Source organism: Pocillopora damicornis, chromosome 9 (assembly GCF_964200805.1).
Source record: "Pocillopora damicornis chromosome 9, jaPocDami1.2, whole genome shotgun sequence".
NCBI classification, from domain to species: Eukaryota; Metazoa; Cnidaria; class Anthozoa; order Scleractinia; family Pocilloporidae; genus Pocillopora; species Pocillopora damicornis.
Genome location: NC_142678.1, coordinates 19374867 through 19398170, shown reverse-complemented (window position 1 = coordinate 19398170; position 23304 = coordinate 19374867). Strand labels below are relative to the sequence as shown.

The 23304-nt window shown below is 37.8% G+C and overlaps 2 protein-coding genes across 2 annotated transcripts; both read right to left on the bottom strand.

The window, feature by feature from the left end:
- Positions 1-5252: 5252 nt before the first annotated feature.
- LOC113672335 (uncharacterized) lies at positions 5253-17754 on the bottom strand. Its single transcript, XM_089181571.1, has 14 exons — positions 17422-17754; positions 16409-16547; positions 15785-16113; positions 15473-15614; positions 10799-10888; positions 10056-10393; positions 9473-9611; positions 8593-8921; positions 8180-8318; positions 7612-7946; positions 6842-6980; positions 6129-6457; positions 5611-5752; positions 5253-5263 (listed from the first exon to the last, which is right to left on the bottom strand). The coding sequence occupies exons 1-14, from the start codon at positions 17725-17727 to the stop codon at positions 5253-5255; spliced, it is 2907 nt and encodes a 968-aa protein (XP_089037697.1). The 5' UTR covers positions 17728-17754.
- A 344-nt stretch (positions 17755-18098) lies between these two features.
- On the bottom strand, positions 18099-20936 carry LOC149040514 (EGF-like repeat and discoidin I-like domain-containing protein 3). Its single transcript, XM_089181570.1, has 6 exons — positions 20916-20936; positions 20335-20401; positions 19697-20040; positions 19270-19408; positions 18464-18792; positions 18099-18275 (listed from the first exon to the last, which is right to left on the bottom strand). Exons 1-6 carry the CDS (start codon positions 20934-20936, stop codon positions 18099-18101), a joined length of 1077 nt encoding a protein of 358 aa, XP_089037696.1.
- Positions 20937-23304: the final 2368 nt, after the last annotated feature.

Genomic DNA, 23304 nt, shown 5'->3' with positions numbered 1-23304 from the left:
CACGGAATTGTTCTAAGTGGAAACTGTCGAGAACTTTGTACTACTCTTGAAAGAAAGAAATGTCAAAACTAGTCCGTCAATCCACCCCATAGCAGAAGAGAGATTTACCTCTCTCGCTAAATGACCCGTAGGTTATTCAGGCTCGGCGATCGACTGACCTACGTGGTAACAATTTTTGTACATAAACTGAAGCTGAGGGAACGCTCGGTCCTCATATCACGAGTTGGTGAATTGGTCTCGGATCAGGCCAGCCATAGTTCGAAATCCATTCGAGATTAAACAGTTTTGGTTGTTAAAAAAGAAAAACAAAACATCAGATATTACGATTAGGTTCAATTGTCTTGTGAGTGTCTGGTTTGCAAAACATTTTTGGTTGGTCCAGAAGAATAGAGAAACGTACGACTAGAAGATCTATTTTCAAGTTGCGCAAAACTCACAGATGTGCGGTAAGATTTTGCACAAAGAATGAAGATAGGGTGTAAAATATACAGAGAACGTTAATATGGATTTTGTGTATCGATATTCCTCTGTACTAGCTAAAGCTTGCATGACTTTCGTAAAACTTTGATATAGTAAAGAGGTTGGCCCTCATCTGAAGCTGCAGTGAGCGTTTTGCGCAATTAACATACTCTTTTTTGGACATGAATTCCTAAATCTATTAAAGATGATTAATTTTTTTTCGAGGGTAGGGTAAAGGGATTCGAAACTGTAATCTGTAATCTTTCTTTTTCGTGCACGTGGATACTCAGAAAATTAACTTCTTTGGTAAGCGTAGGAAACCGGAGTCTTTAATAAGACGATGTAAAAGATGTTCTAACTTGCGAAGGTCGCAATGTCGAAAAAAGATCCTGTGTGGAGCAAGAGAGATGGAAAAGTACTGAGCTCGCTTGTCAAATGGAGGAAAATTACTTTGACACGGATCAGGACTCCCATCCTTCATCACAACAAGTCAGCCTTGAAGAATCACTTGTTGTTGTCCACAACAACAAGTGGGAATCAAGTCTTTCTCTAAACTTTGAGAAACGCCTCTAAGAAATGACAAACTGCTCAGAATGCCCAATTTTCGTAGCTTCATGATCAGGATTGATTAATGCTTCTAGCCTCAATGTTACTGAAAAAAATTCATGACAGGAGTCACCTCCTCTGACGCCAAAATTCAACAACCCACATACTACGTCAACTAAATCTTGGCGATATGAAAAATTTTTCAAATTCTCGTTACCGATCAGGTCACATATCTCGAATTTTCTCTATGCGGCATGAGCTGAAGTGTGCTAGTGCGCTTTTGAAAAACTAAACTGCGGTTTTGGATTGCACCAAATCAATTTGGGTGTCGGAAAATCTTAAATTTAACACTAATCACCTTAAATGCGAGCATATAGAAGCACAAGGAGGATTCATTTGATTTGGATTTATTTCTGTGAGTTAAAATGCCGAGAAAAAATAAATAGCACATAACGATTGATCAGGAAATTCTCGTTCGTCTTCCATGTTAATTACAAGTACTTCACACTTAATTTGATATTTTCGTATAGACTCACTTTAACCGCAGTAAGTTTCCGCAGAACAAATAGAGTTATAGACTGAGAGAGAGCGATAGAAAAAACTCAAAGTGATGCCTTTTATTGCTGTAAACAGGCGGTTTTGGCTGAGTTGACGATGGTTTATATGTTACCCTATAGGTCTCGCCGATAACTAGTAGGATGAAATCATGTCGGAAACGCGCTCTTTCGTTTCCCGCCGTTTTTCACTTCATCGTGTTCTTGCTTAATCAAAGTGGATTGCTGTCAGAGCGTAGTGTAAAGTGTTTGATGAGATACTAAGTAGGAGAAGCGAAATTCATGAAAAAAAGAACAAAATCGGACGTGCTTTCCTTAAAACAGCTGACAAAAAACTGCGACAAATGTAAAACATGTAATTCAATTATCTGTATGAATGTCTAGTTATGTCGAGTTGCGGGTTTCCGAAAGACCGCCATCGGTTAGTATAACATACCTCCCTCATCATTCCCTCCGAAATTGGTAAACAAAAGAAATAAACACACGTCCACATTCATTGAAATACGTCAATTATGGTAATTAAGTTTCTTTTATTTATACTTACAAAATAAACTGTTTCCGCGGCGTTGTGATCAATTGTCAACAAGCCGCCTCGCGCGTGCTTTGTGCAAATATAGCAGCTATTTTGGAAATAATTTAAGGTAAATCAAATGAGTTATGAAAGGATGCGGTTACTTTTAAGAAAAGAGACGAAATTCGCAAACCGCCAAAGATTAAGGTTAAATAATTAATAATTACATTATACCCAGTTGTTCTTTTATTAGCTTAGATTCTCCGGAAATCAGCGTCGGCTTCAAGCATAGTGAGGCAATGCTGTTTCTGCTATTTTTATCCTGCTCCCCAAAATGGCGAGTCAATTTGTCTATTTTCTCACAACGATTTTTTAGAGAAAGACAGAGTGATTTATTGGTTTACAAGCAATAACAAGTGCAAAGTCATGTTAACATGCTTAAGAACTTGTTACAAAAAGGAATTTTGTTATGTGTTTCTTTTTTTCTGTGCTTCCAAGACAACGTTGTTGCAGTTTAGCCTCAAATCCGTAATTAAAACCTCAGTACGTGTCTGTATTTAACTATGGCCTGCTGGCTGAGAGGTACATTTATATGCTGATAACTTGTTCAAGATGGTTCAACAAGATTCTCAAGATGGCAGAAGATCTTTAAACTTTGTGGTTGAGACCTAATAGTGTGATCAATCATGACCGCATTTGCATGGTCTTGAGTTAGTCTTAACTTAATCATGCCTCGGTAAAGTATGGTCAAGAATTGGACAATTCGTCTTCGCCAAAAACCTAATTATTGTCTTATTTTGACAGACTACATGCGTTTTGCATATATCCATTTAAATAATTGTAATATGCATGCATTTTCTTGCGCAGATCCTGCTAACGATGCAGTAGTTTGCTAAACGGTCAGCAGTTTTTAGGGATATGAAATAAAACAACAAGGGGAAACCGCTCTTCTAACTCAAAACAAGACAACTGTTTCGGAAAACGGGAAAGTAGCCAGAGAAATTAGTATTTCATTGACTGCTCAGATTGTATGGCATGAACAAAACAGCAACAAACACGAGTGGGGAGAGGAGGGGAAGGAAATGTAGTCTTTCTCATTTGACGCTGTAGTGTAATTTCCCCAATCACCATGCGCACTTCCACTTTTATCTACTTTGCTTTAGAAAGATTATTAAGTCACCGGATGCTCTCAAGGATCGAGAAGAACAATCTTGCAAGGGTGCAATTTCTCACTAGCAGAATTACTGTATTAGTTTAGACGACTTTAAGTGAAAAGAAGCCCTATGTGAGAAATTCCCTTTTTCAGCTCAAACATAGCTTAAATCAGGTCTTTTTTTAATTCTGTTGCGAGAATGCCTGCTGTCGAACTCAGGGGCGATGTACTGGTTTTAAATTTTTGTTGGGAAACGTTTTCCAAGCCTACTTCTACCGTTTCCTATACCTGTTCTTTCGCATGTGCTTTTAATGCACAACTGGGCTGAGTAGGATTAGTGTATAAAAGCAAGCGAAAGTTTTTCAAAGCTTCAAGAAACGTGCTTTTTAGGGGAGAATTTTTAGCCATCAGTTGTAATTAAAAGGCAAACTGTAATGACATACATAGATTTGGTAGTGGGCGGGTGAGGAATTAGTACGGGTTGGTTTCTTTCCAAAAGACGTGACTTTCCAAGGCGTAGGTTTTGAGTGTAGAAAACACACGAGGCAGTTAATTTCCGGTCATTTAACAACTGATTATATGAGAAAAGGTTTGAAATATTTTGCCTTAATTGTTGTAGCCCAATCTCAAATTCTGAGCTGGTTATGCAATATTTGATTTCGTTCGAACGTGCAAAAATTTGCCATTCAGAAATTCCAAGTTTTATACCTGTCAAGACCAAGTTAATTAAGGAATTCACGAGATAAGAATTTCCGCTCTGAATTTTCTGGAGTTAAGGCAAGTTTGTTTTGCACTTGATTTATTACAAAATTTTGAAAAATCTTCTTTGTTTCTAGAAGAGAAATGAGCAATTGAATTGCTTTGTTGTTTGGAGTGGAAAAGGAATCAAAGTTTTATTTATTGAACCGCGGTTGTAAAAGATTACTTAGATTATCGTGGTTAATTCTGCTATGTGTTTACGAAAACAAGAAAACTAATTCATCACACCCGACTGTAAAATGTCTTACATTTATCAGCCTTTCGAGGAGCTTCGAGTTGAATTTTTTATTTTCGTTCGAATCAACCTCTGCCCAACAGCCTTAAAAGGAGAGAGAAGTGAACCAGATCGGTGGGGTTTTAATCCAATAAAATATTTGAGGGAATTAACGGAATACTGTTCTAAAAACGCTGATGTAATCTTTCCGCCTTCATCGGAACTAGATGCATTTAATGCATCTTCTTAAAGAAGTTTACAAGTCTCTATCATCCCTATCTCTCGGTATTAGCGTATTAACTCTTTTCACTTCGAGCGCTAAAATCGAAATTCCCCTCAGCTTCCGAGACATTTCTACGTAAATAAGTTGCAAGATTTTAAGAGGCCTGCCTCGTTAACAAAGATTATTTCACGGAAAGTGCGTACGGAGGATTTTTCATCCCCGAGTTCGGATGTATCAAAAACACGAACGAACAAGTTTTTTGTTGCATTGCAACGAAAAAAAATTGTCTATTGACTTACTTAGAGAAAAGTTTTCTCGTCGGTCCCCCTCTTCCCTCTAACATGCGGACACGCGGACTTAAGGTCGTGTTAGTATAGAAACTCGTATGGGAACGGAAATGAAATTTTGTCGTATCTTGAGGGCTTGACTGATAAGATTTGGAAGGGTATTCGTGGAAGGGCATTCTCAATCCAGTTGCATTTATTGTCTGGAAAATGACAATTTTTTACAGGGTAAGATCCTCTTCAAAATTTGTATAAACACTTTCCTCAGAGAGAAAAATGCTTGGTTTGATTGGATTCCTGAAAGAGGAGTCGATAGATTGCACGTGGCAAAATAATCTACAAGGTTTATCATTGTGGACTGCACACGAAACACGAAATAATGGGGCTCAAAATGTAGATTACAACTCTGATTCAAAACATGCATTTAGTTGCAAATGGCAATTTATTCATGTTAGAGTACAGTCATTGGCAAAGATTGCACGGAGTTAGAAGCCACCAAAACGCTGCTCATTTTTCCTGCAACTGGGTTAAGTCACCACTCTCATTTATTCACTTGGAATCTGAAATAAAAGCATGAAAAAAAAACCTCACAATATAATGCTATTTATATTTTACAGAAAAAAAATGTTATGGGAGTTACAAATTTCTTGATGGAGATGAGGAGATGATTCCTTTAAATCAGTATATTTTTGGTAAACGTTTGCCTGTTAGCTACTGAACTATAATATGTACAACCCAATTCACGGATAAATTTAAAAGCTTCATTGTTTCGTATGTCAAATGCATGTTCACCACTTCTTGAAATATCATGTCAAATTTGTTGTGTGAAAGTAAAATGTTTGGGTTTGCAAGTCTCGGAAGATGGCTTCGAAGAAAGTCTTCACTAAATAAATATCTTTGACAGTACCTGATCTGCAGCCATGAAGTTCAACCCTCATTGATATGTGACCGTGCCAAGCTATTGGGCTGAAACGAATGTACTGTGCCTTGATCAGGGGATTCAGATAATGGGAAACAACAGTGTCTCGGTCGTTGTTTCCACGAAATTCCTTTGTAGTTTTAAATTAAAAAAAAAAAAAATAAAACCAGGCTCAAAATTTGCCATGTGGAATTATCAAAGTGAAACATATTTCAAGTATCGACAAGTGAATTTTGCGTCAGGAATGTTTTACTGAGTTCTTGCAACGAATGAATTTTACTCTGGTGTTTAAGCACACGACGAAATTATAGCAGTCTAATTCTTTTGCTTTGTATTGATTCAATGTCTGGCGAGTAACATCTCATCGCTTTCCTTTCTTTCGTTAGTTCTTTCTTATGTATGGCTATACAAGGAAACATCCACCGAGAATAACGCCTTTAAAGTCGTATAGACTTCTGAGGCCATATAGAGTCTACAACTCTGATGAAATATAGGTCGAGATTTACCTTATTTTTTAGCTGGCCTTTTTCTTTGTAGAAGTGAAAGTGTAACCCGTCACCGCTGTACTGCAGCGCGTATTTTGTAACCCACTGGTTGTATGCGTTCCTTCCTTGCGTCGCAACTCGTGTCACCGTGTTGCCGTTACAACCTAAATTAATCTGGAGCCACTGGTTGATATCACTTTTTCTAGCTGACCAAGCTCCTTGTTTGTTCCCAGCAGCCTGGAAGAAGAGTCTTCCCTGGATGGCAGCATGATTTGCATCCCACTGAGACGAGGAGGTGATTTGCCAGTCAGGGATTTGATGGGTTTGCATTCCGAGAGCTCTGCTGCATGCTATAGGTATCAAAATTGCGAAATGCATATGATAACATTGAGCTCATTTATTGCAGAATAACACGATTTTAATTTTTTTCAAAATATGCTTTTTTGACTAAATGAGACCGTTGTCCAGTAATCTCTAAAACTGAAGCACTTTTAAGAAGCGGCTAGTACCGATTGTTTTCGTTTGACATTTTAAATCCTTTGGAGCATCTAATTTCTCCTTATTATTTTACACTTGAATCAAATATAAAGTCACGAGAATAAAGGACATGAATACAAACTAAGGAAGCTTTTGATTTTTAACAAATTCATCTCTAAATGATTAGAAAGGAGTACAGGGAATATGCATATTGATGTTAGGGCGTAACGAGTTAAACTACATGTAAATGATATCACCTGCACACCCATAAATTTCTACTCTCATGGATATATGGCGATGCCAAGCCATAGGTTGAAACTGAATATAACGAGCTGTGATTGGTGGTTTTAACTCGTGATAAACAGCTGTGTCTCTGTCAACGTTTCCATTAAATTCCTACAAAGAGTAAGCGACCGTGTGAGGGATTATAATTTGATGACGTTTTGGCAAACGGCTGTCGTTGCATTTGAACCAAAACTTTTAAACAGTTCTTAAAAATCCATTGTTATGGCACTTTGTATAATTTAAGATTTGGTGAAGCCAGAGTAGAGAAAAAAAATGGAGGGCGGAAGCGAAGACATCGGCAGCGAATGATGAAGAGATACCCCTATGAGGGTACTTTTATGCTGAAAAGCTAATTTTTCTAAATTTGATAACGAGACGATTCAAAAGGAAAGGTGTGAGAGTTATAACTTTAGTTTAAGGAAGTTACTGAAGTTTGAACTTCAACGAAGCATTTGATATATTCCAATAATACAATAAACGAGTTGCCAGTAACCGGATCCTTGATCCCATATCCGTGTGGGATACGTGGAAAATATCAAAACGGAAAGAAAACTTCTCAGATTTTGGACCAGCTAGTACTCTTAGAGCTCGATATTTCTCAAAGAGGGAGTTTCAGAAATATCACTTGGATATGAAAGAAGACTGCCAACACTGATAAATTGGAAGACACGAAAAAATATCGCTACTTAATTCTTGAGAGTTCACACTGACGTGTTTATTTTTTATCCCTATTCATTCTTACCTTATTTGTATTGTGTCCTCGCTCTCTGTAGTACTGAAAGTGTTCTCCATCTTTGCTGTAGTGCAACATATATTTTGATACCCACTGGTCGACGCCATTTCTTCCTTGTGTCGCTACAAATGTTATCTCATAAATAGTATGGAGTTGGACTTGAAGCCATTGGTTGGCATCATTTGTACGAGCTGACCAGGCTCCCCGTTTATTTCCAGCTGCCTGATAGAAGAGTCTGGCCTGGGTTGCGGCATGATTTGCGTCCCACTGAGACGAAGCACTTATTCGACTGTCTGAGATTGCACGGTTCTCCATACCGAGTGCGCCATGACAGTCCTTACATCCTAAAAGATTATTTCGATCAATTGAAAGAAAACTGCGCTCATTTTCAAAGAATTTACCATTAAAGCCTCCAACTACTCGAGTACTTCGTTTTATGCCATGATATGGAAAATACAGAGAATCAGAATATAGACAAAAGTAATTGCATTTTGGATAGTATAACACCCAACCTTCCTATCGTACCCTCGCCAAAATTTATTAAATCAGCATTGAGCGCTTTATTCACTTTGGTTACCTCCACAGCCGTAAATTTCCACTCTCATAGATATGTGTCCGTGCCAGGCTGTAGGCAGAAATCGGATAAACCGCGCAGAGACTGGGGAGCTGAGAAGGTGCGAAACGATAGTGTCTCGGTCGGTGTTTCCAGCAAACACCTAAATCGATAAAGAGCATGTCGTCATTTGAAGAATAAGATCTCATAGATGCAATAAAGATAAAAAGGAGTTGAAAGAGCTCTGAAAAAAACAAATTCTTCTCATCCATGCTTTAAAATTTTCAGTAAACAAATTGTTTTGAGCATATCGTGTTCTGATCTTTAAACATGTGTACTTCAGGGAACATTGAATGCGATTGGAGAGTTAAATGGTAGACTTAGTCGAAGCTGTAACTCGTAGTCAATGAGAGTAATCTTATTTTCCTTCTATCTACCTTGTAGTCAGGCTGCCCATGTTCTCTGTAGTGCAGGAAGTGTAGTTCGTTGCTGCCATGCTGCAGCATGTATCTTGTAACCCACTGGTTGTATCCATTCCTTCCTTGTGTTGCAACATGTGACACTCTGGTGTACTGGCAACCAAGATCAACTTGAAGCCATTGATTGACATTGTTTGCACGTGCTGACCACGCGCCTTGTTTTGCTCCTCGTTGCTTAAAATTCAGCCTGCCTTGGATGGCGGCATGATTGGGATCCCACTCTGAGGAGGCACTGATTTGTCCATTGGAGATTCGTCCATCTTCCATGCCCAAAGGTTTATTACATACTAATAATTGGGAATGAAATATGAATTTTTGATAAAATGGTGGATTGAACCAAATAAAGCAAGATGTTTGACATATCGTGTTGAATTGTCATCATAAAATTGAATTGAAAATTAATAATGATAGAAAAGATAAACGCGATCAATAAAAATGGTAAAATTACCGGGTGATGGATATTTGCTCAAAATTTAATAGGAACATCGAATTGGAGCTCTCGATGAGGTTTGTCTTTTATGTTTCAAATACTTTTAAATCGCTGCAAAATATGACTTTTGCAACATTTCCTTACTGTTATCTGATTCGCTTCAGGTTGTATGTACATCAAGAGTTACATTCCTTTTCTTTGAGGAGTAACGTTGTTGAGCCTTCGACATTGGGAGTTTTAGAAAGTACGACTGTTTGGTCACTCAAAACGGAAATACACGGGCTTCAATTTTCAGTTTGGCCGCATTAATTAAAAAGCTATTCTTGTCAAAATTTATTGAGTTTTATCTCAAAAGAATAAATGTAGAACATTTATTAAAATATCGTCAGTACAACCACGAGTTATTACCTTTACATCCATAAAGTTCAACCCTCATGGAAATGTGTCTGTGCCAAGATTTTGGTAGAAAACGTACGTAATGTGCTCTGATTGGGGGATTTAGATGATGAGTGACAACTGTGTCCCGATCCGTGTTTCCTGTAAATACCTACACACAGTTCATAGTTAATGCTTAGAAATGTGGTTGGGAATTTCCGCGAATATGATGTGCAATAGATCAAGCTCTGAAGCTTTCCACCCACTCAATACCAGGTAGCTACCAGTGTCTACTCTGTCTGCCCTAACAGAATATCGATTCTTAATACGTTTTTTACTTCGCTATTTTCTTGTGGAAGTTGGAATAAATTTGATCGTCTTAGCTTCTTGCTTTAATTCTGTCAGCATATAACTAACAATTTCAACACCGAAAAACTGTTTTATTCAACACAAATTATTATTATTCAAATTATATAAAATATATAACAGCTAATAAGGGAGTCGAAATTTATGACGTGATGTCAAAATAATCACTAAAACGTCATGTGGGTGACGCCTGAGGTTACAATGATTAACTTTGCATTATAGTTCATTTTAAGTAAAACTTTGGACTCACCCTGTAGGAAGCTTTTCCTTCTTCCCGATGAAATTGGAAGTGTGCTCGATCATTACTGTATTGAAGCATGTATTTGGTAACCCACTGATCTGCTCCATTTCTTCCTTGTGTTGCAATTCGCGTCACCTTGTTATACTTGTTAATGAGATCAATTTGGAGCCATTGGTTAAGATCATTAATGCGAGCTGACCAACCTCCCTGTTTGGGTCCATTTTTCTTGTAGTTCAGTCTTCCCTGAATGGCGGCGTGATTACTATCCCATTGAGATGAGGCAGTGATCTGGCTGTTCTCGATGTTGCCATTTTCTATGCCAAAGGATTTATCGCATTTTGAAACCTCTGCAAATGAATTAATGGAAACAAATTGTGTTTTGTGACTCGAAAGAATGTGTTAAAGAGTGTACAGGATTAGAATGGTCTATACCTCTGGAAAAGTTGAGAAATTATGACGCTAATCTGAAATTTCAAAAAAACAGATTCACTTTAATAAATCTTTCATTTTCAAACATCTCCTTGATTGTTGCGAAGAAAAACTTTGCAATTTCCTCGTTGAAGTAACCTCTAACCTTAAAATAACTCCAACTTTCTGAGATGTACTATAGTAGGTTTTCCTACCAATAAACTGAATCATTGATCTTTCGTTACGAGTACACAGCTTGCGTTCAGCGTGTTCAGTTAGAATATTGAAGTTTTGACACTATTGACACTCATGTTTGTCGACAGTGTACAATACTTTTTCCCTACCAGGCGTTATGCTGCTTCCCAGGACTACAGCACCAGAAAGAAACAAGATCGTTCCAAACATTAGCATTTTCATCTGCAGGCCATAAATCCCTATGAGAAAATTGTTAAACTGTTGTTTATTCCCATAACTCATGAGAGTGGAAGCTTCAGAGCTATTGTTCGATGCAATCAAAGCGCTGACACGGGAATAAGATTTTCCGTTTGAATTCATCGGAAATGCCTTTAAAAATTCTCAATAATGAAAGAGCAAATATTGTGTAAATCATCTCGATTGATGCAAAAACATGCGTAGGTTAAGAGATTGAACATTGATTAATGGATCAAACTGAGAAACTAAAGTTACAATACGGTTTCGCAATGTTCACGTATAAAACGAGCAAATTAACTTCGGAAGATGTTAGCGTACAGCTTGAGATGATATAAATTGACTGAACATTGAATCGCCACACCTGTTTTCCTTATTCCTAGATAAGTTAGCGCTACTCTTAGACTGAGTCAGTTTCTCTTATTGACCAAAAGGACTTACTAGCACCAGCAGTGAGCAAAGTGCTTCTTGGAGTACCCGAATTATGGAAGGGAGACCTGTTGACCATCTAAGAAATAATTTTTGGTGGACTGTAATGTAAGATTAAAAATACGAGACTCACCAATTATACTTGAGGCAGCAAGTTCTTCAACGAAAGTACAAGAAGAAATTTCCATTTGAAAATTTATCTCGAATGTTATTTATTCCCTTTGGACCAAACAATGAAGCCTATTTCTCTGTGGTGACGATTGCTTCCTTGTTTAGTTTTGTAAAAAGAAAAACCGTCGCTACTTTTCTTTTGTATGCAGTAATGATTTGGTGTCGATAAATACTTCGAAGTCGGTTCTGGAGGGAGGATTATTAAAAATTTGTTGATTAGTTGCACTCACGGATAAAATCATAATTGTTCCTAAGAATGCTTCAATGTTCACCGCAAAAATCTCACGGGTTTTCCAAAGCCGAGAAATTTGTTGTTCGTGTCGATGGAAAAAAGGAAAGTGGGATGACAATAAAGATTGTGATATTAACCGAAACAAAGAAATTGAAAAAAAAAACCCTGACAAAGTGGTGCTAATGATAGAATTATCAGATATCATTACAATCAGGGTTATTACGTAATCTTTGGAAGCGAGGTAGGCTATCGTTGTTTGCAGCCACTGAGATCTTAACCACTGATTTACTCGGCGAAACCAAGTCATGAAAATGCAGACAAATCTGCTGATGTGGAACAAATGCGAGAAATCAACCTCTAAAATAAAAAAGACCAAGAAATTATGACCTATCAGCTGTACCATATTTACAGTGCACGTGATAATTTAAGTTGCGAAACGAAAAAACACGAAACAAAACGAAACCATTTGTTGACGTGAGAAACCATCTCATCATCTTCCTAGCTAATTCTCATGTTCAACAAGTGAACAGGTTAGTAACTTGTGACTGCCAACAGTTAGTCGCAAAGGACCCAACAAGAAACTGCACGGACTTTTCTCTTGTTCAGAAGTGATTAGCGAGTACTATTCAATTCCGATTAGGCAAAGAGACAAAGTCGTGTGTTGAAAGGTTGATTTCAGGCTAAATTTATTATTCCTGTGTGGTACATTTGTACTAAAACAATTATTCACCTCTATGGCACAGTTCGGCGAATATCCACAGCTGTTTACTTCTCCTCCCGTGAATAATTATTAATTACTATTATCATATTAACGAGTGTGGTCTGAAATGCCGCTTCTTGTCTGAAGCAATAGAAATGCAACAGGTTAAATAGTATGATTCTTGATAAAGAGATATACTGTCACCATTGAAATTAGTTGAAACAGAAAGATCAAAATCGAACATATTGCCGCAGATTGTTCGGAACAGGATATCTTAGTGATCTGGAATGTCGCTTCTTGTCTGAACAATTGAAATGCAGTGGTTAAATCGTAAGATTATTGATAAAGAAATACACCGTCACGATTGAAATTATTTAAAACAAAAGGGTAAAGATCGAACATATTGCCTCGGATTGTCACGAGCCTCTAAACAGGATAGACTAGTGATCATATGACACAGCAAAATCACCTGCATATGATATATTTCCGATTCAATCAACTTCCTCATGTTTCTCTTAAAAATAACAACAACAACAACTTTTTGTGGCTGGAAATGGGGAGGCGGTTGACAAGGTGCTCAATCAATATTTTAGCCCCGTGGACCCCTAAAAGCCTAGGGGATGCATAGAATAGATGAAGAGAAGGGAGTTTGCCTTCTCTCAGACCACCGTGAACATTCTTGCGTAAAGATGAGCAAGTTAGGCTTCCTCTCAGACTGGAGGGAGTGGGCCTCCGCTAAACTTACTCTAGGCGGTAGAGATTGGAGGGAGTTTGGCCTCTGAAAATCGAGTCTATGGGGGCAAAAGTGTGACGAGAAGAGCACTTAATCCTCATTCCCATGATTCTCATTATGTTAGCTAGGAGAATTTGGCATCGGATCAATTAGTAATCCCATAATTAATATTTTTCTTTATTCTCATAACTGGTCTGTATGATATTGTATAGAAATAGTAAGGAGAAGTTGTCTTAGTCACTCACTTGGTCATCGACTCGTGTGTGGTACGAGAGAACTCCAGTACAAAGAAGTTATCGGTGTAATATTTACAATAAGCAGATGTTTGTGCTCTTACACCTATAATAATGTGCATGGAAAAATAACACTCTTCTAACCAGCTGAAAACGACTTCATTTATCATGTGACACGAGTGCAAAGTTGTAACACGAGTGCATATTACAAAGAGCGCGTACGCTGTCAAAATTTCATCTCTCTTGACTTTCTGTGGCGCATTTTTCCTGTAAATTTCTCAAAGACTACAAAAACACGCGCGAGTATACAGCGTCACAACCGTTATTACAAACTCATCATTAGCATCATCTATCGATCACGCACGTCAAATCTTAATTAGACTAGGCGAAGGGGAGAAGGTCACGTTGAAAAGGCAAAATAAATGAAGTGTTACCAGCTCTCTGATTTTTGATCTGCTACTCTGAAACTCCACGAGGCTTTTGCATCGAAGGATCCGAGGGCGGAAATATTGGAAAATTTTGTCGCTACTATCATGTTATGCCATGGTTTCCGAAACAGAAATAATATACGGGAGTTAGAGAGCAAGTGAACTATAAAGAATACGCGAGGAGCAAGGTTTATCGACCACACTTCCGCCCAGCTCTTTACGTCTAAACAGTTTTTTTTCTTATCCTCATCAATTTGATAATCTATAAAAACACGATTGAATGGTAGTTTTGGTGCTAGTCTTTATTCTTGTGAGAAACCATGTTACTGAAACTGTACCATATATGCTTTAAGCTTACTTTCGAGTTCACTTTTTGTCGACAACTTTTGCAAGGCAGTATCTCCATAGAAAACTGAAGTACCAGTATATACTTTCTATCTGCTTTCAATAATGTTTCTTATCAGTTCTCCTTCGCACTTCCGCTCCGGGTTATTACTGGGTTTAGTCGGTTTGAGTATAAATTACGGCGGCAGCTATTACCGGCTGCACGATTTTTTACGAGGGGATGGTTTCATTTACTTATAACTCTGTAGCAATTTAATTTAATTCTTGTACCATAGCCCGACGGCTTCAACAGTATAGTCGTATAAAGTACTACGTATTCAATAAACATGAATCTTGCAGGTGAACTGCATGTTTTTTTAGTCCACCAAATGTCTTCTGACTTTTCATAACTTATCAATGAACGTAGCGAGTTGTATTACGTAGCTTCGTCTTACCCTTCGTTCTAAACGCTCTTTCACCAAAGCGGATTCGCACTTCAATGACTTATTCAGCTTACTGAATTGCTCGAAAATTTTACAAATCCACTCCTTCCATTTTGTTGTTTATCACCGGAAATTTTTCTAGTTGAAAGACCATTAAATTCTACCTTTTTTTGTACACAATGGATGTTGTTGTCATGCTGAAACTACGCCACTCCTAAAATCAGAGGTATTTTATTACGGCATTATATTCATGTTCCATGGATCAAGTCAAAAATACAACGATTGATACCATTTTTTATCTTTATAAATTCACTTTATTTACTTTCTTAAGTAAAGGGTGAAAATGTTGGATTTGAAGGCACCGAGACTTGATGGAATCATCTCCAGTTTAGGTGTGACCTGTAATAAATAAGAAAAATAATCTAACCTAAAATCGGAAAATAATCAATGTTTTCTTCATTGGACATTTCTGGAATTATAGAAGGGATGGTTGAACATCAAGATTATTCTATTTGACTTGATAAGGGAAAATAATTTTATTTGATTTGGTGTCGAAATTTTGTTTGTATCCGCAAACTTGGGGACGCGTTTCTCTACGTGATATACTGTTCAAAAGCAACGGTACAGAGAAATTAACCATTCTTATAGTTAATCATCTTATTGTTTGATTTGACAAAAATGTAAAAATAGTAAAAGAGGAACAAAGTATGCACATGATTCTTTTTGCAAGAGATAATGACGATGAAGACTGAATCGTTTAAGATGCTATTGCGAATAGTACGAGACTTTTTAAGGATTGTGTAAGGGGGACGCAAGTGAAATGTTTTCGCCGAGTCAGTCACAGAAAATATACAGCAGTGGAATCATTATTCTGAAAAGTTGTTTGGTTCCCTTACCTGATTTGCAGCCATAGAGTTCAACCCTCATGGATATATGACCGTGCCATGCTCTTGGGCGAAAGCGGATGTACCGTGCTTCGATTGGCGTATGCAATGGATGACTAACAACAGTATCGCGGTTGGAGTTTCCAGTAAATACCTAAAACGCAGGAGAAGCCCTTGTAACAGTAAAAACTGATGTTTGAAAATAAAAATATGATCTGTTTGGTATTGCTAGATGTAATGGCAATCTGATAGTTCGCCAAGGGTGTGCTTGTAGAATATAGAGCTTGTATTGTATTTCTTTCCGTTTAATGGACCAGGCCTCACCTTGATTTGTGATCGTCCTTGCTCCCTGTAGTACTCGAAATGTGCATCGTTATTGCTGTATTGCAGCATGTATTTTGTAACCCACTGGTTGATTGCATTTCTGCCTTGTGTCGCAACACGTGTCACTATGTTGTCTCCACAACCCAAGTCAATCTGGAGCCACTGGTTAATATTATTTGCTCTAGCTGACCAGGCCCCTCGCTTACGTCCAGCTGCTTGGAAGAAGAGTCTTCCCTGTATGGCAGCATGATTTGAATCCCACTGAGATGAGGAGGTGATTTGCCAGTTAGAGATTCCACGATCTTCCATGCCGAGAGCGTGATTGCATACTGAAGATTTTAAAAATTCATCATTAAAATACACACCTAGTTATCTAAATGCACCAAAGTATTTGTATAGAATAATGATTTCAGTTGAAGATTTTTAGTAAAGAAAGGACATCTCTCAATCTAGTCATATTTTGCGTTGTGAATAACAAGCCTGCAACCAAAATTTCACTCGTGGGTCTTGTTTTGAATTTAAAGAGAGCACTTCATTTATTTCCCTGAAGATTAAATAGTATTATCCCTTGAAAACTTGCTTAATATAGATATCTATCTTGAATTATTTTTCAAGCGTGATTACCTTCACACCCATAGATTTCCATTCTCATAGATATATGGCGATGCCAAGCAACAGGCCGAAAACGGATGTAACGTGCCGTGATTGATGGATTTAACTTGTGATAAACAACAGTGTCGCGGCCAGTGTTTCCACTAAATTCCTGCAAAGGTAATATTATTATACAATTTTAAAAGTATTCACTCATTTTTTGAACAATGAGGAATATCAAAATAGGGAGAATTTTTTTTTACGAGTTTTTGCATAACCATAATTTTTGAGTTGAGTAAATTAGCGATATGACTCAGTAAAACCAAGAGATCCTAATGATCCTTTGGTGAAACATATTGCTGTGAAGAGAAAGGAAGTTTCAATTTCGGAAAAGGTAGAAAAGTTCAAATAATTTTCGTTGGAAAAAGGAATGTTCCATCGGCATCGAGTGCAAATCTATCGAAAACAGGGGTAAGAAATCAATTAGTTTTTTTTATTTTTGATAACCAAGACAATAGATGCTTTATTACACCCATTTTGAAATCACATGGTGACCCCTGTAATCTGATTGGCTCTAATTGGTGCGATTTATTCACGAATCGCACCATTTTTTGCTTTAAATTGCATCTTTTTCCCAGCCAATGAGGTGGCTACACTAAAAACAAAACAACCAATCAGATTTCAAGGCTTGTTTAAAGTAACCAATCTAATTGCAGGAAGATGAAAGATAGAGTATGATGTGGCAATTTTTTGCAACTTTAGTTTCCAAAACTCTTATTTTTTTCCCCAAAAAATGGATGAATTTAATTTCAAACCGGCTCAGTACTGCACCAACTAAATATTTGAACTGACCAAGTCCTGTATTTGAGCGATTTCAAAATGGATGTAATAAAGTGGTAATTGAATCTTGTGTCGTGCAATTTTGGTCTGAAATCATACTTCAGATTTTAGCCCAAACTGCACTCCACTCAGTTCAATCACCTTTCTAAATCACCATAAAAGAGGCAACAATGCCTCTATTGTTTAATGAAATTATGAATTCTTACCTTGTTCTTACTTCCTTGGTGTTCACTGTAGTACTGGTAGCGAACTCCATCGTCGCTGTGCTGCAACATGTATTTTGTTACCCACTGGTCAGCGCCATTTCTTCCTTGCGTGGCTACATATGTTATCTTAAAAATGCCAGGGAGTTGAACTTGTAACCATTGGTTGGCGTCATTTGCACGAGCTGACCAGGCTCCCTGTTTTTTTCCAGCTGCCTGATAAAAGAGTCTGGCCTGGTTTGCAGCATGATTTGCGTCCCACCGTGACGAGGCACTTATTTGACTGTTTGAAATTGCACGGTTTTCCATACCGAGGGCGCCGAGACAATATTGGCATCCTAAAAGATTTAGTCGATCCAAATAAAAAGATTTGGCTAATTGATATTGTTGAGCTATAAATCGAGTATAGAGGAAACCCGTTTTGTTTACCACTTCTAGTATAGACTATAATACACTTAGAGTACAGCATGAGCGACTTCTTGGGTTGTTTAACTTAAAATGATGAGTAACAATTAATTTAATCAGTTTTGCTGGTTTTCTCTCCTAATAATAATAATATTTAATATTTACATAGCGCAAATAAACATACAGGAGGATGTGATCAAACGCGGTATACTACCTAATTCATAGGTAGTATACCTCACGATTTTTCTTTTGAGGTACTTTAATTCGAAATGGCCTCATAAAGACCCCCAGGTATAAGAATTTACGTAATTACCTCCACATCCGTACAGTTCCACTCTCATCGATATGTGCCCATACCAGGCCATTGGTCGGATACGGAGAAAACGAGCCTCGATTGGCGAACTCAGAAGGTGAGAAACAATCGTGTCTCGGTTTTTGTTTCCAGAAAATACCTAGATGAATGAAGAAACTGTCATTCGAAGTACGAAATTCTAAGTTAATCAGTAACGATAAGAAATATTTAGTTTCTTCTAATTTTCAAGTTTTGACCAAAACTTGTAACGTCAAAGCATTGTAAAGTCATTATTCATACATGAAAGAAATAATCTTGGAAGGGTAAAGTTGTGATCATTTATTTTACCTTATAGTTTGGATGCCCATGTTCTCTGTAGTACTGAAAGTGTATACCATCGTTGCTATACTGCAACATGTATCTTGTAACCCACTGGTTGAATTTATTCCTTCCCTGTGTTGCAACACGCGTCACTAAGGTGTGATGGCAACCAAGATCAACTTGAAGCCATTGATTGACATTGTTTGCACGTGCTGACCATGCACCTTGTTTTGCTCCACGTTGCTTAAAATTCAGCCTGCCTTGGATGGCAGCATGATTGGGATCCCACTCTGACGAGGCACTGATCTGTCCGTTAGCTATGCGTCCATCTTCCATGCCCAGAGGTTTTTCACAAACTGAAAAGTAGTTAATTGAATGATGAGGCTGTCCTTAATGGCAAATTGAAGTGTATTTATTTTAAGTAGGGTATATCTCTTTAAAGGTAGTATATGCAATTATTGAAAGCGATTTTTCGGAGAGGCAACAGTATTTCCTCAAATGTCTCGGCATGCGTATCAATTTTTACCTCGTAGTTTAAAAGGTGGAATTGTTATTTCCAGCACACCTAAAATTTAAGTGATGCTCTTTTTTTTTCACTGATTTTGAAGTTGACAAAAGACGACAACTCAGTCATTCAGCATTGAGCTACTTTCCTATAACAGGCTCCCAACTTTCAGTACTAAAGTGCTCTTATTTTGTCAGCCAAAGAAATGCTTAAAGAACGATCTAAACAATGAATTTTCGTGTTAGTCGATCTTTTGAAGGTTCTGAAAGCAGGTTATCATGGTACTAAGATTTGATCTTACGATTAAGAAAATTTCATCGTCAAATACCTTTGCAGCCGTAAAGTTCCACCCGCATGGAAACGTGTTTATGCCAAGCTGTTGGTAGAAAGCGGATGTAGCCTGCGTGTATTGGTGGATTTAAGTGATGAGCAACAACAGTGTTCGGATCTGTGTTTCCGGCGAATTCCTGCAAATGATAGGTAATATGTTACATATAAACAAATCAAGCTGCCTGACGACAGTTGCTTCATCATGAGTCAAAAGCAATCCATAATTGAATTGCTTCTGCCTATTTAAGTTTGCAATTACGTAAAAGGTTCACCGTTTTCTATGAAAAAAAATGAAGTAATTTAAAATGCAATTCTTCACTAAAGTTTTCTTGACAAAATTTCTAACCAGCGGTCGTTTTAAGTATTTTATGGTTCCAATGATATGTTTATGCTGGTGCGAATTTCTTTGAAAAAATTTGACCCACCATGTACGAAACTTTTCCTTCTCCCCGATAATATTGGAAATGTATTCCATTATCGCTGAACTGTAGCATGTATTTCGTCACCCACTGGTTATACGCATTTCCTCCTTGTGTTGCAACGCGTGTCACCACGTTAAACTTGTTAATGAGATCAATTTGGAGCCATTGGTTGAGATCATTGGTGCGAGCTGACCAACCTCCCTGTTTGGGTCCATTTTTCTTGTAGTTCAGTCTTCCCTGAATGGCGGCGTGGTTACCATCCCACTGAGATGAGGCAGTGATCTGGCTGTTCTTAATGTTGCCATTTTCCATTCCAAGCGGTTTCAGGCATTTTGCGATCGCTACATCTGTGTTGATACAACATAGTCCGTTTAAGGGAGAATTATAACCACTCAGTTTTGACAACGCAAGTAATTGCCTTTTGTTTAATCGCTCAGATAATTTTAGAGAAGCGCGCTGTGATTGGTCGAGGATTACCTTGTCTTTGCTAGAATCAACATTACGAGTTAATGCTATGACTATAGCACAATAATGGCCGGGGCGCGACTGTTGATATTGCGTCAGTTAACGGTTGTTAAGTGTATCAGTTATTCACTTATATTTTCCTCAGTTACATATTTGGCTTTTGATGCTATCCTTACCAAGCATCTCACTGCTTTCCGCGACATCATAACAGAACAGAAAGAGAGCTACCGCGAGAAACTCGATCTGCAAGCAATAAATGACAAGAACGTTCAGGCTGTTTTTTTTTATTATTTCATTATTCTTTAAATGAATAATACCTATTTAGTTTGCTAAAAGGTTCATGGGAAAGTTCGGCAGCGTTAAAAAATAACTTTCCTTCCAGAGCAGTTAAGGACTCTGTGATTAAGATCGCAAAACTTAAAATAAATAAATCCCACTCTGATACAGCGAGCACGATTTGGTCGAAAGTTAAATAAGGATTATAGCGCCGGGAAATGCAATAGTCTCGAGTCGGTACACCTTTTATCCTAACGACTTCTATTTGGTTACGCGGCATTGAACTCATGCAAAGGTAACTACACTCTTATTCTTGTAGAACTGCGGTTACCGCTCTCTGAGTTTATTGGAGAAGTATTTGTAGTGGACAGAAAAATCTGTGGTTATTACTCCGCGCAGAAAGGAAAATCTGAACAACTCGCTCACGCTAATATATTGTGGATTCTTGTTGCATTGAAATAGAGGATCTGAAAAAACTCACCGATTTCGTGAAGGACGACATATTCTCCTGCTAAAGACGAGGACATTTCTCACTGCAACTCCATGTCGGACGCTATTTATCCTCGGTAAAAACGAATGATTTGTTAGTTCCTTTCTATTAATTTAAAAAATATATAAAGGTAATTGTCAGGCTTTTGTTTCTTGACGAATGGAGTCGATAATTTTCGTTTTGTTTGCAGATGCTGTCTAGAGGTAATTGCATACTTTAATGACAGTTCTCACGAAAGAGACCTACAATACTGCTGATTAAGAGCTTCGAGTAAGAGGAAATTGTGGCAAGTCCACGTTGTATTTGCTTTGATTACAAACCATTAAACAAAGGCAGGCTGTTTTATGCCTAAATAAAAGAAAACTACACAAGAGGATTACGTAACTTATCATTGCCCTGACAAGTGTAAGTTTTTTTGAAAACAAAAATATGTCTTGCGGTATTTGATTCAAAGCTGTTTCATAATCCAACCACTGTGAAGACTCAAAAGGTGTGGAAACGATCAAAAGAATTACATAATATGCAAGGCGGTGTCCACTTCGTTTGAAAGTTAATGGTGTCCAACTGATGAGATGACAACAAGCGAAGTAATGCCCCTGTCAATTGCAGAATAAAAATTATAAAAACAGTGGCGGGCGGGACAATCCTTTTCCTCATGTGTTTTAGGACAGCGGAGACATAACGTGAAAGAAACCCGCCTGTTTTTTTTTTCCAATACGCGAGTGCCTTTCTTTGTAAACTCCCCTTTTGCTTGGTTCGACAGATAAACTCGTTCCATCTCAATGTAGCTTGGGCTATCAACATTTCCTGACTGGTTTTCAATTCCAAACGTAGCACCATGAAAACATCAAGAGCCATCGACAACACTGCAGTCAGACTAAATAGTATAAACACGACATTTACAGCGATTCTTTTCCTGTTGTCCGCCATTTTGTCGAGTATGTAACCTGGCCTGGCAGAACGAGGGTTAGCAGATGTCAAATTTCATATAAAGGCTCTGCCAAGTTACCTCAGGGGGTACCCGAGACCATATAAATGGGGCCTAAGGTTTCCAAGAAATTGTTGGATGTTTCTGCGAGCATATGATGTCCTAATAGACAGGAGGGTAAATATGTTTGCGGACCAGCAGATTTGGCCTTTGAAAACCTCGTGGATGGCAGATTTTATTTATAAAAAACTGTGCCCGCCTGAGGATTTTAAATACCGAGGATCTTGCGAAGTGAGCACTGTTAAAAAAAAACTAAGTGTTGGTCAGTTACAGAAAAGCAAAATATCTAAAGACACTCACAAACAAACTGTATATATCGAAACTAGAAGTGATCGAAAATAGCTTCTGGTCGACGGACTACGCCAAAAAGTACAGTGGATATGTTCGGTTTGCATACCTCTATTTATCACCCTCATCGAGCAAAAGCCATTACGGAGAGATCGATGGAACAATTAAGAGCAAAGAAAAAATGCTTATAGGTTTGTAAACAAAAAGGTTATGAAGGTGACAGAGGAGAAATCCGTAATATTTACGTAGCGGAATAATGTTAACACCGTCTACTTAGGTTGATAAAAAATTGTCACCGACAGATCATATTTTATATCATCTGACCATATGATGAAGAGCATTTTGATCGAATTTCGAGAAACATACTTAAATTAATTTATAACAGCAATAAAGAGATCTTCCCAAAGGTAAACTGACGCAAAAATAAAAGAGAAAAAAATTGCTAGGTATGTTGATGGAAAACCTTTGTAGATCTTTCGCATTCGCTCATCTCTGATTGGGTTCACAAACTTTTCTCGTATTCTTCCACAATTCCGCTTGAGTTCTGAAGCCATGTGTTCTTGGTAAGATATACGGCTGACTGACTAATATGACATTTTGCCTATTGAACTACTACATTTACTGCTCTCTTTTAATTGAAATTGTATTAACTATTTAATCCTGGTAAAATACCTTTTTTTGTTTTTGTTTTTGAGGCTTAACCACCCGTTAGGGGGGTAATAAAATTTGAGAATAAGATAAACTTCTATTCTTTAATTTCGTCAAATTTAGAAGTTTCCTTGGATTTTAAATGGCAATTGAAGAGGGTCCCCGATAGGTTTTTCGGGATCCGGGATTGGGCTTATTTGAAGGACGGGATCCGAGAATTTGAAGTAAGAATAGAGCGAGATGCGGGATTGTCATTGTTAACGGGACACGGGACACGGGAATCGGTAATTTTAAAAAAGAGAAGACGAAGAGGAAAATGAGATATTAGAGTACGATTCCCCAGCAGTGATGAAGAGTCGGATGAATCATTTCCGGACGACGAGACCGCATATGATGATGGTTACTCTATCTTTGGAAAGAGAGACTCATTTCCTCCCGTTTCGGAAGAAGTATTCA

What these genes read in the sequence shown, in the direction of transcription:
- LOC113672335 (XM_089181571.1), bottom strand. Translation starts at nt 17,727, where the DNA reads ATGGAAAACCGTGCAATTTCAAACAGTCAAATAAGTGCCTCGTCACGG. An exon ending in ACCAAGGAAGTAAGAACAAG is followed by an intron (nt 16,548 to 17,421) that starts GTAAGAATTCAT and finishes TTACCTTTGCAG; the next exon opens with GAATTTAGTGGAAACACTGG. An exon ending in ATGGGCAGCCTGACTACAAG is followed by an intron (nt 8,319 to 8,592) that starts GTAGATAGAAGG and finishes TTATCGATTTAG; the next exon opens with GTGTTTGCTGGAAACACCGA.
- LOC149040514 (XM_089181570.1), bottom strand. Translation starts at nt 20,936, where the DNA reads ATGTCGTCCTTCACGAAATCG. An exon ending in GGAAAGCAGTGAGATGCTTG is followed by an intron (nt 20,041 to 20,334) that starts GTAAGGATAGCA and finishes GTATCAACACAG; the next exon opens with ATGTAGCGATCGCAAAATGC. An exon ending in AAGGAAAAGTTTCGTACATG is followed by an intron (nt 19,409 to 19,696) that starts GTGGGTCAAATT and finishes TATCATTTGCAG; the next exon opens with GAATTCGCCGGAAACACAGA.